This window comes from Chroicocephalus ridibundus, chromosome 11 (assembly GCF_963924245.1).
Source record: "Chroicocephalus ridibundus chromosome 11, bChrRid1.1, whole genome shotgun sequence".
NCBI classification, from domain to species: domain Eukaryota; kingdom Metazoa; phylum Chordata; class Aves; order Charadriiformes; family Laridae; genus Chroicocephalus; species Chroicocephalus ridibundus.
The window spans coordinates 17,893,765-17,909,868 of record NC_086294.1 but is presented as its reverse complement, the minus strand read 5'-3'; the positions used below and the strand labels follow the sequence as shown (position 1 = coordinate 17,909,868).

At 53.1% G+C, this 16,104-nt stretch overlaps 1 protein-coding gene across 2 annotated transcripts in view; it reads left to right on the top strand.

Moving 5' to 3' along the window:
• The first annotated feature begins 6,719 nt into the window (after positions 1 to 6,719).
• Positions 6,720 to 16,104, top strand: part of MGAT4B (alpha-1,3-mannosyl-glycoprotein 4-beta-N-acetylglucosaminyltransferase B) — a 52,822-nt gene continuing 43,437 nt past the window's right edge. For both annotated transcript variants that reach the window (XM_063348874.1, XM_063348873.1), the window contains exon 1: positions 6,720 to 6,949. In XM_063348874.1, the coding sequence (XP_063204944.1) occupies positions 6,736 to 6,949 (214 nt within the window). In that variant the 5' untranslated portion in view covers positions 6,720 to 6,735. The remainder of the gene's footprint in view (positions 6,950 to 16,104) is intronic.

Genomic DNA, 16,104 nt, shown 5'->3' with positions numbered 1-16,104 from the left:
CGCACCAATGCAGCACTCGGCATGCCGGTCCTGCTCCTCGCCCCCGTCTTCTGCATCGGAGCAAGCAAAGCCAACCCCCAGCAGCATGACGGAGGCAGGAGCCAGGGTGGCAGTGTCCATCGCGGGAGGGGGGGATGTGCTCAGCGTGGCGGGAATAAATAACTCTTCAGCTAACGCTCTTCCCTGAACCCAGCGTTTCGGAAGGGGGGGACTAAAAATAAAGATACTAGTATAAACACAACTGACATTAAGGAGGATGTTCTGGGGGCTTTCCAACTTGGTTGGCAGCAGTATTTTTTTGCAGATCAGATACAGTTGACAGGCCTCTTAATCTGGCCACAGGAAAGTCCAGCTGGCAGAACATACCGACTGTGCCGTCCAAGTGTAATTAAATAAAGATGGATCAATGATTATTAGGTTCCTCGTTGGTGTTAATTTCCTCTCACCCAAGGGCCTGACCACTCTGACTCTTGGTGACATATTTCTTGGTTTAAGATAATAAAAACTTAGGAGAAACTGTCATGATTTATCATCTCCTCCAGTCAAGAGAAGGATAAGTTTTAATTTTGACGTTGTGGAGGTAGTTTATTTCTTGACCTAAAGTATTTATGTTAAAACACTTGTGCGTCTGTGTAGATACATTTTTGGTATATGTGTGGCAATTTTGAAATCATGAGACTTCTCTGGAGAATAGTATTTACAGTGGAAAGGGGTGGCCCTTTTTAACTTAAAAAGTTTTCTAGGAATTTCAGTATCTAGGTATGACATGGCAAACATTCCACCTTGAAGTGATGAGTTAAAGTATAAACAGAAGTGGATTCGGGTGATGGATGATGCTGTGCAGGGAATGATTCACCGGCTTTTACAGCACGAGATATCGAAAGGTTTGGGCGTGCAGCAAAGGTGTATTGCGCTCACCTTCCCTTTTGCCTCTTTGCTGTGTGTATCCTGATTTCTGAAAATGTCGGTGAAAGCTGCTGGCTTGACATAACTGAATTTTTTTTCTCCATAAAATCAGAATTGGGATTGGTGTTAGCAGGGCACGCGGTACAGGACATGCTGCCAGTGCCGTTATCTGCCTTGCCAAGCATCACCTCTCGCATGTCCATCTTCTGCCCTATTTCTGAGGACCCCAATGGCCACTTTTGGTCTTATTTATGGATCCAAAGACTTGGCTTTTGGGGCCCAGCCCTAGCGCATTCATTCTTTTGGCACCGAATTGCTGCCGACCCAGACAGGGACAATTCCTCATTCCCCTCTCCATCACTGCCTGGGGGTCTGTGGCACAGGGGGTTGTCCTCAAGTTGCTGGGCCTTTTCAAGCCAGTCGTGTCTCCAGATTAATTGTTGCATTTATAATTATCAGGCGATGCACCAAATTAAAACCAGAAATCTAAGTTTTCCTCTGTGTGAACTTTAATCCAGTTGGCAAATATGGAAGGGGCCAAAAGCCAGAGGGAATTTCCCTTCTCCTGGTGGGGAGTGCTGAGTCACGCTCAGCTTTCTGGTGGTGACATCACGCACTTTTACAAAACATAAGGAAAACAAGGCTTTCACCAGCCTGCTCTTAGCTTAGCTCACCCATCACGGGACAGGGGTGACTCAGCGAGTCCCCTCCTCCTCCTCCTCCTCCTCCTCCTCGAGGTTGGGGATTTCCTCCCAGCGAGCCCTTCTCCGGAGCAGACCTCGGAGCAGACCTCAGCCCTCACTATCCCAGCATTTCCTATCCCCCCCAGCCCTGGGATGCGCCTCCAGGCGGATTCTCAGCCCCCTGGAGAGGCCGTGTGAGCAGCTGTGCTGTATTCCCACATAGACTGAGATGTTTTTCCCTGGGTTTGCTGGAGGATCCGGGTTTTGGCGCTCCCAGCACGAAGCGCTGGCTGCATGGATGTTTTCTTACGGTTCTTTAGGAATCCCACAGCGTCACAGCAACCACTGCCCAAAAAGTGGTTTGTCAGCCTGCAACGCAGATGGATGTAGCAAAGGGAACAGCAAAAGGGATGGGGGAAAAAAAAAGCTGTTCAAGTTTAAAATTTCAAGGTTACAGAGGAAAGGCTCAAAAAGGAGCAATTAGCATCCCTGCAGTGCTCTGCTTTCTCTCTACACCCACTTGCTGCTGGGAAGTGTTTAAAAATATTTGCTGAGATTCTTCCTCCATGGGCACGATCACCGGAAAGACTCCCTAAGTCCAAACTTTTTGTGTTCGCAGTAAAGCCCTGGCGGGATGCTGGGGGGAGGGGGATCCAGTCTTTTCTTTCCTTGCCAACCACAACAAAGGCTGACAATGATTTTCCAGAGGGAATTCTTCCCCAAATCGTCGCTCCCTCAGGCCCCCATCGCTGCCCTGGCACTTTGGGTGAGATTTGGCCCCCCTGCAGCCCCCGGCTCTGGTGTGTGGTGATGGAGGGATGGCGCAGAGCTGGACCGGGTGCCACGGTCCACACGCTGCCGTGGTGCCACTCGTTCCTTCCAGAGGCTTCTGGAGAGGCGCAGGATCTTCCGGACGCCTCGGGTCAGACGTGGGTGACTCAGCCTGGTCCCATGACAGCTTCCCTCCCCCGCCAGCCCAGCGAAAACACCGTTCATTGCCTCCGAAGCAGAAACCCTCCTTCCGCAGCAGCGCAGGAAGAAGGGGAAGCCGAGTGGGGGTTGTTGTTCTTTTTTTGCTGTCTCATTTTTGAGGTTGAGCTCTCCAGAAGGTCGGCTCTGCCACGTCAGGTGTTGACACAGGCTCAGCACTGGTGCTCGTCGGTGACATGAAACTTTTAAGGGCAGAGAAAACTCTGGCACAGTTATTTTTCTTATTTTTCATTGAGGCAGAGGAAGCGGACGAGGAAAACGGGTGGAGAGCAGGCACAAAGTACAAACACGCTATGGGTGTTGTGCAAATACATAAGGATTTCGCGTTCCCGAAGGTGAGAAGGGACTTTTTGCAACCTACCCGAATTCCTGGGGCTGAGTGTCGCTTTGAGAACCTGACTTGTAGCTTTTGCCCTGAATTAAGGCATCAACATGTCAACACACGGAAGGTAAGCACCCTGCTGTGATCTTCAGCTCTCCTGGCTAAGGAGAACTTGGTAACATTTGCACTGCAGTGAAAACAAGCCCTGGTGATGTTTGAACCCAGTAGAACACACAAAAAATGAAGTTCAATTGTTTTAGGAGAAAAACAGCAAGTGCTCTTTGCTTAAAGCAGCCCGGGAAGGACCGAGCCTGACCTGCTCCCGGCTGGGCCAAACCCCAGAGCCAAGCTCTTTAGAGAGCTAAATAAAATCAGCTATAAATCTGAATTACATTTTATATCTAGACCTAATAAACGTGTTCTCTTTCTAATTTCTGTAATGGCCTCAGGGCCGGTGGATTGCTATGGGAGTGGAAGGCCCTCGTTTCTGCAGCGTGCTCGGTATCGCCAGCATCAGCTGCTCGAAGGTCGTGAGATCTCCTTAAAAAACCGTCTTCGCTCTGTTTATTTGCTGCTGGAGATTTGAGTCGCTGCAGTTTGTACTTTAAACTTTGCTCTGAGAAAGGACTGAGGCTCAAAACTTGCTTTTTAAAAGCAGAATAAAAGCCAAAATTGGGGTAGGAGGGAGGGACTTCAAGAATAACAGTGAACTTTGCAGGTCTGATATAAAAATCACAAGTGCTGACAATTTTGCTTCATCCCTCATTTTTTTCCAAGAGAGCCCAAGGTTTTTGTCATACGAGGGTGGTATAAAGCTCATTCATTTATTCAGACTTTTATGAAGACAAAGTATATCAGCAAAAACTAGATTAAGCTTTATCCTTGGGAAAGAGTCTAATTAATTGTCTTGGAGAGATTATTAATGTTATTCCGTTCTCTCCCGCTGCAGACACACCACGTATCCCGAGCGGTGGGAGCGTTTGGCACGTCTGGAAATAAAACACCCAACATCTAATGCACTAAAACGCGTCGTGTTATTTCTCCAAACGCTTTAGGGGCGGTAGGGTTTCACACGCCTGTCCCACCGGCAGCCCTGAACTTGTCTGACACCTCTGGGGGGGGGTTTGCCATTAATTCCTGCGAACCCTCTGTGGGCTCCTGGGTTTAACGCGTAGGTGTAAGGCAAGGAATTGAGCAGGCCGGGCGGGACGGAGCTGCGGGGGCTTGTTTTCTTTGCTCTAATGGTGAAAAAATGCTCTCACTGGTGTGGTGGTGGCTTTCCCTGCAGCCGAGGAGCGAGCTGTGGGGGCTGCGCTGGGCTGGGGGTCCGAGCCGGAGACGCGGCTGCTCTCCCCGGAGCCCATCAAGCGCCCCAGGGCCGGGCTGCTCCGAGGCAGGGGACGTGGCTGGGGCCATGCCTTGCGAAATCCAGGTGAGGAAGCACAGATCCGGCCTCCCTCTTTGTTTTGGTTTGGTTTTTTTTTTCCAGTATTCCCGAGAATGACGTTCAGTGCATTTCCCTACTCAGGGTGTGAGCAACGGTCTGCGCTGGGCCCCCCCCCAGCTCCTCGCTGGCTTCTGGCAGCGGAGGCAGAAACTTTGGGTGCCATCCGAAGGGCCCCCTGCCCATTTCCTTCCCAAGTTTCCTAATCCACTGGGAGAGGCCATGTCAAGATTTGAAAAATGCGGTGTGTTTTATAAACTAGAGAAGAGCCTAAGGACGCAGGAAGGGACAGGACCACCTCCTGCAGAAATGGGCGACCCGTTTCCTGGATTTCCCGGTTCCAGGAGGATTCCCGCGTCGGTTGGAGTGGTGCCCGCAGGAGACGTGCCCGCGGAGCCCGGCTGGCTCCCAGCGCATCCCTGCCTGGGCCGGTCCGAGCGCCTCCATCACCGCTCCTGCCTCTGGCACGGGCATGCGCTTCGCTTTCCACCGCTCCCTAATCGATCCAAACATTTCTAACGGCAGACTTTGGTCACTGGAAGCCAGTGCTGCAATATTTACACATCTGAGAAATATTTACTTACTAAAAGAGGTCTGGGGAATGAAAGATGACAACTTTATAGCCAGAGGAATTCTGTACTCGTGTCGGGGGCACACGAGCTGCCGCCTCCTGTTTGACCTCACAGACAAGCACAGAAGGAAGCCTAGGGATGGAGGCACGGGAAGATGGCATTTCATACCCGACCTCCCCGTGCAGCTCCTCCTGGTCTATAACGAAATAAAGCCGGATCCATTAAGAGAAGAAAACACAAGCAAAATAATTTTAAAATCTGATTTCTTCTGTCCGACATCCAGGCAAGCAGCTCGAGGCCACAACCCCCAGACGCCAGGTCCTTTGGCAGCGCGCCGACGTCCTGCCAGGCGGCAGCTCCCGTTGGCGATACCCATCGGGCACCGATCTTCCCTCAATAACCGTCAGACGCTGTTTCCGTCAGCAGGATGAAGCTCCCGCGGAACTGGCAGCGAACACGCACCGTGTCCTGCACCCCCCGCCGTGCACAGCCCTGTACGTGTGGCCACAGGGACTCCCCGCGCACGGGGGCTGCGCACACACCACCGGCCACCGGCACCCGTGAGCACCTCGGGGGCTGGGGGAGGCGTCCACACACGTCCACACATGTCCACGCACATCCACACATGTCCACACACGTCCACACATGTCCACGCACGTCCACACTCCCGCTGCACAGAGGGGCAGACACGTGGGTCCATGCGCAAAGGGACGCACGCTCCACCATGCGTGGGGACAGCTGCTGAAACCAGGACACATGGGCAGGGACACGCACAGACGTACGGACCCCGGTGTGCACACACAGACACACAGAGACATATGGACTCGGGTGTACACACACACACACACACACACACAGAGACATATGGCCCCCCCCGGCGCACAGGCACGTGGGGACACACACACACATATGGACTCAGGCACGTGTGCCCGCACACACACACACACACGCACAGACCCAGGCAGACACCTATAGAGATATATGTATCTTTGTATGGACATACACGTGCACAAGCACGCATGTACACATCCACATGAATGCGCCAAGTACACAGGTGTGCACATTTATGTGTGTAACCCATGAACGTGCACCTGTGCACACATGTACACACACGTGTACACAGATACGTACACACCTGCACACACCCCCCCACACACATCCATGGACACACATGGACACACACAGACACGCGATGGAACACACACCATACACACACTCACACGGACGTACACATGTGTGTGCATGTACCCACACACATACACACACGCATGGACCTACACACACATGCGCACACGTGTACACACACATGTACACGTACACACACACATACACACACATGTACACAGACGTACACACACATATACACACATGTATATACACACACGTACACACACATGTACACACACGTACACATACACACACATATATACACACACGTACACACACATGTACACGTACACACACACGTACACACACGTATATACACACACGTACACACACGTACACATACACACACGTATATACACACACGTACACACACGTACACACACACGTACACGTACACACACACGTACACACACACACGTATATACACACACGTACACACACACACACACACACACACAGAGACGCACACACTCCCTCACTCCCCCCCGCCCCGCTCCCCGCAGCAGCCCCGCAGTCCCCCGCACGGGGGCGCCCTTCGCCCGCTGCCGCCCCGCCCCTCGGCCCCGCCCCTCGGCCCCGCCCCTCGGCCCCGCCCCTCGGCCCCGCCCGCCCGCCCGGCGCGGCCCGGCCCGGCCCCGCGGCGGGCGCTGCATGCGGGCGGGCGGGCTGCGCGCCCCGCTCCGCTCCGCTGCGCTCGCCGGGGCCCCCGGGGCCGCCGAGGCCGCGCCGCGCCCGGGACATGCGGCCGCCCCCGCCGGCGAGGAGGCGATGAGGCTCCGCAGCGGCACGGCGCTCACCCTGCTGCTCGGCTGCCTCTGCGCCCTGCTCTCGCTCTCCTGGTACGGCGCCTTCGGCGGGCACAAAGGTAAGGGGGGCTCGGCCGCCTCCGCCGGGGGAGATCGGGGCCCGGCCGCGGCCCCGCCGCCGGGGCTGGAGGCTGGGAAGGCTCCGGGAGCCGGGCCCGGCTGGCCACCGGGGGTGCGGGGGGGATCCGGACCCTCTGTGGGATGCTGTACCCGCCGGCCCCCGCGGGACCGCCACCCGTGGGACCCCCGGTGCGGGCGTGCCCGTGGCCGGCAGAGCGGGAGGTGCCGGGGCCGGGGGTCGCCGCTCGTCCCGGGGGCGCCCCCGGGGGGATGGAGGGGGGGGAGCTGCCGGCCGGGTCGGGGCGCGTTGGGCTTCGCTTCGGTGATGGGCTCCTTCGCACCCCCGCGTTTATGGCGAGAATCTTCGGGTGCGGTGGGAACCACGCGGGTTAAATCCTTCTGGGGACGTGGTGATGCCATCGTTTGGGGGGAGCCCTCGGATGCTGGGGGGTCCCTGGGCAAAGTGGAGGTGAGGGGGGATCTGAGCAGCCCTGCCCTCCCCACGCCGCACACAGCTCTTGGGGCTGGATGCCGAGTCCCATAACTTCAGCGCGTGTGGGACGGGTGCGAGGGCTGCCGGCTTCGGCGCTGGAACATTGGGGCTGGGTTTGTACCGCGGAGGCGGCTGCAAAGCAGGGGTGCAGGGCCCCGTCCCGGCGAGGCGGCGGGGGAACCCCTCAGAGGTGTCGCGGAGATGCTCGCCGCTGGCGTTTCCTGACAACATAATAGTTGCTTTTCCCCTATCCTGTCGCTCACTAAAGCGGCACACCGGATTTATCCTGGCCTGGAAGCCAATTCTGGTAGTTGCTTCTGAATTGTGTATGTGTCTCGTGTATGGCTGTGCAGCCTCTCACGCCCGTGCTAGTCGCATAGCTCTTCCAGTTCCTACAATTTTAGGGGTTGATAAAGGCGCGTGGTTCAGCCATCCAGCCCTTGACCTTCTCTTCCCACTCTCTATATAAGCATCTCTCCCTGCTACAGGTGAGAAGCAGCTTTTGCTGAGCGTAAGACATGACTTGATGGTTTTCCAGTCCCGCGGCACACCATGCACCATCACAAGATGCAGCTTGGTGCAAGGCTGGGGCAGCACTGGGGGAAGGTTTTTTGGCTCTGATGGGCAGGATGACACGAGCCCGCGTAGGTGCCCATCTAGGCCAGCCCCTTCCCTGGCAGCAGGGCAGGAGCGCCTGGGATGTGCCATCTTCTCCTGGTGGCTGCGGGTGTCTGACAGGCGGCTGCTTGGACTGCGCTGTCTCGTTCATCAGCTGAAGGGCTCTCCTGCCCTGTGCTAGTGTGGCTTAAATCCCACCAGAGCTGCCCGGTGGGTCTGGGTGCTGGGTGTTTGTGGTGCAGGGGTACCGCCGGTGGGTCGGTTAGCTTCTGCTGGTGAGATTTTTAACTGGACAAAATGTTTGCACGACCAGGTGGTGTTGTATGCGCTGCCAGCCAGACCTGCCAGAGCGTGGTAGGTTGTGCAGGGGCAGAGGAGCGCTCTGAGAGCTGCTTTCTTGTGGTTACCGCTGAGCAGTTGCTGTGCTCGTAGCTGCTCCCAGAAATGAAGTGAAAACAGCGTGTGGAGCCGCGCAGGCTCCGAGCATCGCTCCTGGTTTCTGAAACAGCATGGCCAACCCCACTAGGCGCTCTGTGCCGCCCGGACTGTGTCGTCCTTTGACTCACTTTTGGTTTTTAACAAGTAGCTTTTCCCCATTGCTCACTGAAGTGACAAGATGATAACCTCGGGTACCACTGTCCCTGTCCTCCTTGGTAGGACTCTCCCTGGGATGCCTCTGACAGCAACAGATTGTCCCTTGCAAACAGCGATCGCTGCAACAGGTCACAAAAAGCACGGGTCGGGCTGTGTCAGCACAGCAGGTTTCCGGCTATTATGGTCATTTGCGTATCAGGCTGTTATTCCGTACAGAGCTGGAGAAGACCTTGAGAGGTCATTCAGTCCATCTCCTGCCCCTACACAGGATCGGTGATAACTAACCCCTTGCTGACAGATGTTTATCTTATTCATTCTTAAAAACCTCCGATGACAGAGATGCCTAAGCTCTCCGGATGATCTGTTTGACATTTAGCAGCCCTGCCACTGGATTTTTCTTAGGATCTGAACAGAAATGTCTTTTCCTTCAGTTTGGTTTCATGATTGCTCTCCTTTTTTCCATTTATTGGGCACAGGCAGAAGAGTTCCTTCCTCCTTTGCAGGAGCCTGTTAGATATTTGGAAGTCGCTACCGTGTCTCCCCTTCGTCCCTGCTCATATAGATTAGACCATGCTGCTTCCTTTCATCATTGTTTTTAGGTCATGTATTCTTGGTCTGCAGTTGTTCTTGTTACTCTCTTCTGGACCATTATCCTTCCTGAAGTGATGCTCAACCTGCGATACAGGACTGAAGTCGCTGCCTCAGTTTTGCTCAGAAGAAACAGGGATTGCTTCAGGTCTTTAACATACGACGATCCTGTTTGTACATCCCAGTGTGTTTGCTTTCTACTCTTGCCGCAGATGACTCGTATTGAATTTTTTTAATCCCATCGGCCCTTCAGCCATTCTTCTCCAGAACTTTTTCTGCTTTTCGTTCCTCGTCTTGTATTTGCCTGGTTAATTATTCTTACCAAATCGCATTACCTCACGCTTGTCCTTGTTGAACTGCGTCTTTTTTTTTTTTTTTTTCTTTTTTTTCTCCAGGCTCCTTCTAAAGTGTCAGGGTTGCTTTGGATTCTGATCCTGCCCTCCCGCGTGCTCTCAGTCCCTCTCAGCTTGGTGTCGCCTGCGAAGGCAATCGGCATGTTTTCGAGCATCGGCCGAGTTGTGCATGAAAACACCGAGCGGTATCAGATACAGGATGGGTTCTCCTCGATACCGCTTCGGTAAGGTCCTCCCAGTCTGTGCTCAAAGCACAACTACCAGGTCACCGGTGGTCGTCTCAGCAGCGGTGCACCCATCTCCAGGTGGCTCAGTCCAGCCCCTGTGTCCCTTGCTGTGTTAAGGGGATGTCGCATGAGGCACTATCAGAGGCCTCCCTGAAATCTTTGTTTCTTCTCTCCTTCCTACAAGTCCTGGCACCCGGTCGCAGAAAGAAAGATGATAGATTCGATGTGATTTGTTCTTGATAAACAGAGGTTAGCTCTTGCTCAAGTTCTCATCATCTTCTAAGCATTTCAACTGAAGTTAAGCTGATTATTCTATAATTTCCTGCATCCTCCTTATCCCCATCCCCTTGTTTTTCAAAGGCAGGCTTTGTGTTTGCCAGTGCTCTGTAACACCGGCTGTCCCCCATGAGTGGCTGGAGACAATTCCCAGTGATCCTGAGCTCCTCGTGTCATTGCATTCTGGGGAAGGCTGGCAAGGTGTCTGTGTTGCCTCCAGTGGGTAATAAAATGATATTAAAACACATGTAAAGCATCACAGAGCCTGCTTGTCTTCCCGCTCTGTGTTGAGAGGACAAAACAATTAGTCGAAAGAAAATAAACCAGGTCAAACCAGCTCTAGAGCTGCTATTCTGTGACCGATGCAGGGTTTGTTTACCCACTAATGGTGTTTTGCCATGCTGTGGTTATTAGTGAAGTTTTGACCTCACGGTCTGCAAAAACAGATGCTGCCTCTTTCCAATTATAAATGAGGTTTGAAATAGTCTGCCGGAGAAGGAAGAGAAGGGCAGCCTCAAATAGCACAACCAGTCACCCAGGCGGCTGATGTCCAGCATCACGGGGTGGTTCGGAGGTGGACCACGTGCTGTGCATCATGGTGGTGGGTGTCTTGGCCAACGTTTAATATTCTCTCCTTGCTGATTTTAGGTTTAAGTATGGTTTAACTTTCCAAAGCCAACAGCTGCCTTGGAAGAAGCTCTTCTGTAACCTGCTGTCATCAGGTTGACCTGCAGGGTTTAACTATGGAGGGCGACCTGCAGTCGGAGGCTCAAGCCTTCGGAGAGGCACGGGCAGGCGCGGGCATTAGCGTGCCCAACGTGGGGATTACAGGGGGTGTTTTACTGAGGAAAAACGAGAAGCTTTCATGACTTTAGATAAGTAACAAGTGCAGATGGGACGAAGGTGAACAAGTTTAACCTACAAGTTGTTGGGTTTTTTTCCTTTCCAATGATGAAAACTGTTTGGTGCTCATCTATAATGAGCATTTGGAGGTCGGGCTTGCACCTCCAGGGTGCAGCTGCGTAGCTGGGGGTGGGCTCTGTACCTCCGCTGCCTGTGCAGGCTTCCCCCGGCAGGCTTTTTCCCCCTCAAATTTGAATGATTTCCAGTTACCCAGTGGTAGCCGGCTCCAGTTTCCATTGTAAAACCACAGCTGTGGGCACCTCCGTACCCGTGGATTTGCCTGTGAAGCGGGGTTGCTCCTCGCACAGTGGCTTCACGCCCCTAACATCAGTTTTGATCACGCGCTACTTTGGATGCTCATCCCATGGGAACAGTTCTTCCCGTGGGCCTTGTGAAAGCGCTTCGGAATAGACATGCGTGGCTCCTTGAAGGACTCGCCGCTGGCATGCCGGGTGGGTATCCGGGGACAGGTCTGAGCACGGGGTCTCTCCCTCGACTTGCGAACGCGGTGGGGCGCGGGGATGCCGGGGCGTTGGTGACGGCGGGGCGGCGGCTGCAGCCTGGACGTTGCTCCGGTGCCCGTTGCAGCAGGGCAGGCTCAGGCGGCATCTCCGTAAGGAAATATACTGCTCGTTTGGTGCCTCCTGCGGCGGGACGCTCTGCTCGCTCGGGGTGTCCTTTGTGGGAAGCAGACTTTGTCCCGGAGGGACGTTCCTCTGAGCGTGTTTACAAAGTCTTTTTATATAATGAGTAAAAGCTGTGAAGGCTAATCCGCTCGAGAAGCAGCAGAGTCAAAGCCTGCGATACTGCTAAATAGGAGCCGTGTCTTGCGGCACGCGGGGGTTCCCGCTGCTTTTTCATTTCTGGTCCCCGCACCAGCTCGACTTCAGGTTTTCTCAGTTTCTTTGGGGTCTCGGGCACCGGCTGCAGCCCGATGGGTGCGAGCGATCATTTTCACCGCGATCCTCGGAAGCATTTACCAGGAGGAGAGACGTCGGCAGGAGACCCAGCGTGTGCTTCTGATGGCTGAGGAGGTGCAGGCGGGGAACCGTAGAGTTTAGAAGTCTATCATTAAAATGCATGGCAAATAAAATATGGGCAGGGGCATTTCTGAGAGCCTTTACTTGGCCCGTGTGGTGCCCAGCAGATGTGGGGTGTGATTGGTGGCCGGAATACAGCAGCATTTGTAAAATTATCCTGCATACGATTTGACCAAATTCATCCCAAGAGCGAGGGACACCATGCAACCTGTCGATAGGCATTTATCAAAAAAAATCTTTCATTGTCTGGAGTCACTGGCATTTCCATTTTTATTTCTTTGCCGTTTTTGTTAGGTCTTTAAGCTGGGCTCTTGACCTGTTCTACCCCTGCACTTGTCCATGTCCCGTTGCTGCTCCGATGACAAGAGCTGCAGTTGTGTGATGGAGCTGAAGTTACGGAAGAGGGCTTTCTCCTAACCCAGACAGTGTACCCCAGCACAGGAGGCTTGGATTTGGGGCCCTGCTGTGCTGTATCCCTCCCAGTCTCGGGAAAGTCAGCCGGCTGGTTTCATGCCTCAGTTCCCATCTGCTCTCTGGGGACAGAGGCATCTCTTGTCACGGGGGTTTGGAGGACACAGCCGCGCTTCTGCGACAGCGGGGACTGTGTCAGCGCGTAGGAGAGGAGCAGGCAGGGCAGGCTAACGCACACCCCCCCCCAGCTGCATCAACTGCTTCTCTTGGTTTACTTCTGTGACAGAACAAAACCCTTCCTCATTTGTGATTCCCTTTGATTCATCTAAAACAAATCATTGATTTGTGCTTATATCCTGAATGTTCATTGATTATTCACTTAGTGTTTAATGTAAGCCACATCTATACTGGCTAGTTTAAGGGAAGCTGCCAGTCATCTCCAGGAAGCTTTGAAGCCTGCTAAGTGGTGGAGAAATTGCTTTAGCAATAGATGGGGCAAGGCTGCTGGCAGGCGACTGCAGGCAGGCTTGGGTTATCCGCGGCTCTCCCTGTTGACAAAACCCAAACCAGTCCCCCCGAACTGATTTCTCACTTCACGGTGTAAAGAAGCACGGGACAAATACCCATCCTGGGGCGGCTGGTTCAGCACGGGGATCCACAGCCACCGGGCACGTGCCTGTCGGGAAGGTGCTGGTTGGGAGCACCACGGATGCGGGACGATGGGGCGCGCGGGGTGAGGGCGGAGAAGAAAACCTTCTGCTGGGGTGCGCTCAGGCTTTCCAGCGTGAGGTGGGACGGGACACGTCCCCACTGATTTTCACCAGTGGAAAAAAGTGAAGTGAAATTCAAGGTGGGAGCCATAGCGTGAGGCTGCGTCGCAGGAAACCTTTGCAGAGGTGGGGCTGTGCCGCCTGCCTGAAAGGATTTGGAGATGAAGCTTTACGTTTCTCGTGAAGATTTTCCGTATCATTATCGTGCCAGTCCTAACGTAGGCGTTTTATTTTTCATGAGCCGAAGCCCAAGAGGGCTTGGTGGGTGCAGAGGGCTGCCGTGGCGGCAGAAGTCACCGGTCAAATTGCAGGATTATGGAAACTATTAAAATAAACAAAGGGCTTCAGCGGGGGCTGGCGGGTTAACGCTGTTAGGGGGAGAGGCCTTTCGGGGATTGCTGATCGAGTATCTGCTTAACAGCTTCCTGGTTCGGGGAGAGCATTGTTGCCTTTGATGAAGGTAAATGCATTTTTCCTGCCTTCTTTTATAGGAATTAAAGTGTAGGGGGTGTTTTATTCAGCGATGCCCTTCTTGGGTTTGTTTTTGAGCTCACGTCGGGCTTCTCTTACGAAGCAAGAAAAGGCAGGAAGGGCGGATTTCTGTTTTAAATCATCTCTTTCTGCATTAATTGTGGCACCAGCCGCTTCCCCTTCTGCTTTCGTCCCGGTGTCAGGTCACATTGGAGTCTCCAGGATCCGTGCATTAGCATGGACGTGTCTCTGATGCGCAGAGACGGCTCCGGAACTCCATCCTCCCTCCTGCCCGCCCCTGCCGTGCAGTGGCTCCCCTAATATTTAAATATTCCTGCCCTCTTCTGCTCCACACAGGATGAATACTTACCTAAAGGTTAATCTGTATTTTGAAGTGACCAGACACGTTTGTGCAAGATGTTTTCATTTCTGCTTCTCTTGAAGTGGACAGCAGCAGCATTAACATGTAAATTGTTAGGCTTTAAAGAAGTGTCTGTGCAAAAATTAGTCTCCACCTGTCTTTTACTTTCATTATGAGTTTTGTGGAGTTGCAGTGACCGTTTACTTGTCACTATCATTGTCACACTGGTGGGTTAGGACTTGTTGGTAGTGGGATGGATGCTGAACTGGGGGAAGAGCTCGGTGTTGGCTTGTGTCAGTGCCGCTGCCTGGCCCGCACCTATTCATCAAGGAATTTTTAGACCACCCTGATCATATTTTCAAGACTGCCCGGAGAGCACGGAGGTTTTGTTTTTTTTTTTTCTTCTCTCTCTGTGATGGCAAAGAGCTTTCTGGAAATAAGGTTTAACCTGGAGACCCTTTTTTTGTCACCTGCTACTTGTACGTACGCTGCAATAAACCCTCTATGTATTGTCACTGCTCTGAGGAATTTCATGGCTCAGATAAGAGGGCTACGGTACCAAAACAGTTGTGTAGCCCTCGAAAGCCCTTGTACGTCATCAAAGAAACGCTTCCAATACTGAGCTATGAGCTGCTTAAGATACGTGTAACAGCACTGCACGTTTGTATAGCCTGGTCTAGTAGCAATGCTAACCCTGCCAGTACCAAGAACTGCAGACAGAAGAAGCTGGAGAAGTCTTCCAAATGAGGACTAAATCGCTGTATTCCCCCCCAAAAGACAGGCACTCAGGGGAGCGGTGCTGCTGTGCGGTGTCCCCATGGCGTGTCCCCATGGCGTGTCCCCATGCTGGATGTGAGGAACGAGAACAGCATTTGACCGTACGCATTGCCTGGTGGATGGATGGACCTGGGCGGTGTTGGGCTCTCTCAGACTCAACCACTGCCACTGACAAGTACCTGCCAAATGAATTATTCAATTAATGCTGGCGAAAGTGGTGTGGTGGTCTCCCCTCCCTCCTCTCTGTGCCCAGACTGTGATCTTTTGCTTTTATTTGATCCTGCCTTTCGTGTTTTAACTATTCCTTTTTCATGCCGTCGCTCATTGCCCTCTCTCTGGAGCTGGCTTTGATATCTTTTCTCTTTGTCTTCCATTTCCCTCGGTTTCCTCCCTTCCTTCTTCCTTTGATGTTGCAGAAAATGACCAGGATGGATGTCTTCCCACACATCTCTTCCTCTCTTAATCTTGTCCGGTTCAAGTTATCCACTGTTTGAGGAACTTTACCAGATGTTGACCTTAACAGTGTGGCTTCGTTAGCTCCAAGCAGTGATTTTGGGTAGAAGCTGGTAAAAGTTGGGCTGCCCGGGGAGGGGGTGGTGCTGGTCCTTGCACCGGGTGTCAGGGGTTGCTGCGGGTCCCTCCGGGTCCCAGGAGTGAGGAGGAGCCCCTCTGGGTCCCAGGGTGGGGACATCCATGGGGATGCTCGCACGGGCATCGCACGTAGGTGGCTGGTGCTGCCGGCGGTGAGAGCTCATCCCGCACCTCGCGGCCCGAGCTGAAACTGCACTGCGAAGCGAGAGTCGTCTTTAAAAGCAGATGAACTTGCTGACTTTGAGGAGCGAGGGGTATCTAGGGGAAAAAAAAAAAAAATTAAAAAAAAATTGGAAATGCAGATTCTCGCTGAGCGCAAACTTCGTCGTCTGATGGCTGAAATTCGCTGCTTTGTCGGCCCCGCGAAACGTGTATTTTCCCGGAGCTAAAGAGCTGACCTGGGTGGGGGAGGTGAGTACCCGGAGTGCTGGATGAGCATAACTGGGACATGGATTGTGGGTTGGCTCCGTATAGATCAGTTTGTGTTTCGTTAATGTCTGGTTCCACCCTGTCTGTCTGTTTTATTAGATTAATTTATTACTTTCTGAAAGTGCCTCTCCAGTGAGCTAAAATATCTATTTACTGGAAGTATTTGGTTACCATGAAAAAGTGTATTTGGCTTGTGTTTGGCAAATATTAACTACTTTCTTCTGTTTCTTTTGCAGTTTAATTGTCTATTTA